At 34.6% G+C, this 1,654-nt stretch overlaps 1 protein-coding gene across 1 annotated transcript; it reads left to right on the forward strand.

The window, feature by feature from the left end:
- Positions 1-299: 299 nt before the first annotated feature.
- LOC141664813 (late embryogenesis abundant protein At1g64065-like) lies at positions 300-980 on the forward strand. The gene has a single exon (XM_074470767.1). The coding sequence runs from the start codon at positions 300-302 to the stop codon at positions 978-980; it is 681 nt and encodes a 226-aa protein (XP_074326868.1).
- The last annotated feature ends 674 nt before the right edge of the window (positions 981-1,654 follow it).

Genomic DNA, 1,654 nt, shown 5'->3' on the forward strand with positions numbered 1-1,654 from the left:
ATAACAAACATAGACCTTGTCAACATTTCTGTTTACACTAATAAACACTTTCCAGTTCGCAGGATTTAACCAAGTCTTGGGAAATTTCAACACTAAAAGTCCTCCTTTTCGTCAATATTCAAATGCACAACGGTAACGCGTACATTTAAAATATATTACCACATGCTTTTAGAGTTGCATTACTATATATATACCCCCCCGAACTCTAGGCATAGCATAAATATTCCAGTTCAATACTCAGCTTTGTACTCATTTTCTTTATTACATTCTCTGATCAAACTATTCGGAAAAAGTTAGCCATGGTAGAGGGAGAGCAAGAAAATCCCCTAGCCCCGGAATCTCATCGAATCTCAATAGCCAACGAGACTGTCACGCCACGAACAACAACGGATGAAGAGGTTGAAAAAAAGCGTCTTCGGAGAAGATGTGTGCAGTGCTGCGGGTGCACCTCTGCGGTACTAGTGATCATAGGAATAATTTTATTGGTACTCTTTTTAACCGTTTTTAAGGTCAAGGATCCCAAAATAAATCTCAAAAATGTTACGATTAGGGGACTAGAAGGCGTCGATCCAACAAATCTTGTGCCGAATACAAATTTGACACTCATAGCAGATGTATCGGTGAAAAATCCAAACATAGCATCATTCAAGTACAAGAATGCTACAACAGAAATTTACTACGAAAATGTACTTATCGGTGAAGCTCAAATACCTCAGGGGAATGCCAAGGCCAAGAAAACAATCGAAATGAAGGTAACTACGGATTTTTTGCTGGATAAAATATCCAGGGTTCCTCGGTTGGCAGGCGACTTAACGATCGGATCGTTGACGTTAGTTACGAAAACCAGCATCAGAGGGAGGGTGGAGATTATAGAGATAGTGAAGAAGACAGTTGGAGTCAAATTGGATTGTAGTTCGACTATTATTATTGCTAACCAGACCGTTCAAGATCAGAAGTGTACTAAATCTGTCAAGTTTTAGTTTTACTGGGGAGGATTTTGGACATTGTTGCTATTTTTTTGAGGATTGATTCGATTTGATTTGTGTAAAATACTTTAATATGTTGTTGCAGCAATGTTAAAAATAATAATTCAACTTCATCATTTATTATGAAGCAGCCGCCATGGTTGCCTAGTTATTATGTTATTATGTTGAATTCCATCATATGTGATAGGTTTAATTTTGCAAGTTGTTGAATTATAGTTTGTCCTTTGGCCAGAAGGATGGTAAATTAAATTAAAATAAATTAAAGTGGAGATACGTACATATTTAAGAGTTCAAGAGAAACGAAAGATGCACACATGTTATTAATCACTAGAGGAGAGATTCCTTTTCAGCAAGAATTCTTATCTTATAATCTTGGCAAGTATCCCAACTTTTATGTGATTAAGAAACAAAGTGTGATGGATTGTTTACTTTTTCTCTTTATTGTTTACTTAAATACTAGTTGGGAACTCGTCTAAGCACGGATCCGAAATCAAAAATAATAGTATCACATTATTATTTATATAAAACTGAAACTCATAATCTGTGCAAAATACAAATTTAAATATAATATATAAAATGTTGTTATAATATGTAACTAAAAAAATCGAAATTAAGTGTAACTCTAAAATTTTACCGTATAGTTCTAGTTATCCATGCACCTAATTATT

This window comes from Apium graveolens, chromosome 6, assembly GCF_009905375.1.
Source record: "Apium graveolens cultivar Ventura chromosome 6, ASM990537v1, whole genome shotgun sequence".
Taxonomy (NCBI): domain Eukaryota; kingdom Viridiplantae; phylum Streptophyta; class Magnoliopsida; order Apiales; family Apiaceae; genus Apium; species Apium graveolens.

Excerpts from the sequence above, each read along its gene's own strand:
- LOC141664813 (XM_074470767.1), top strand. The coding sequence starts at position 300 with ATGGTAGAGGGAGAGCAAGAAAATCCCCTAGCCCCGGAATCTCATCGA.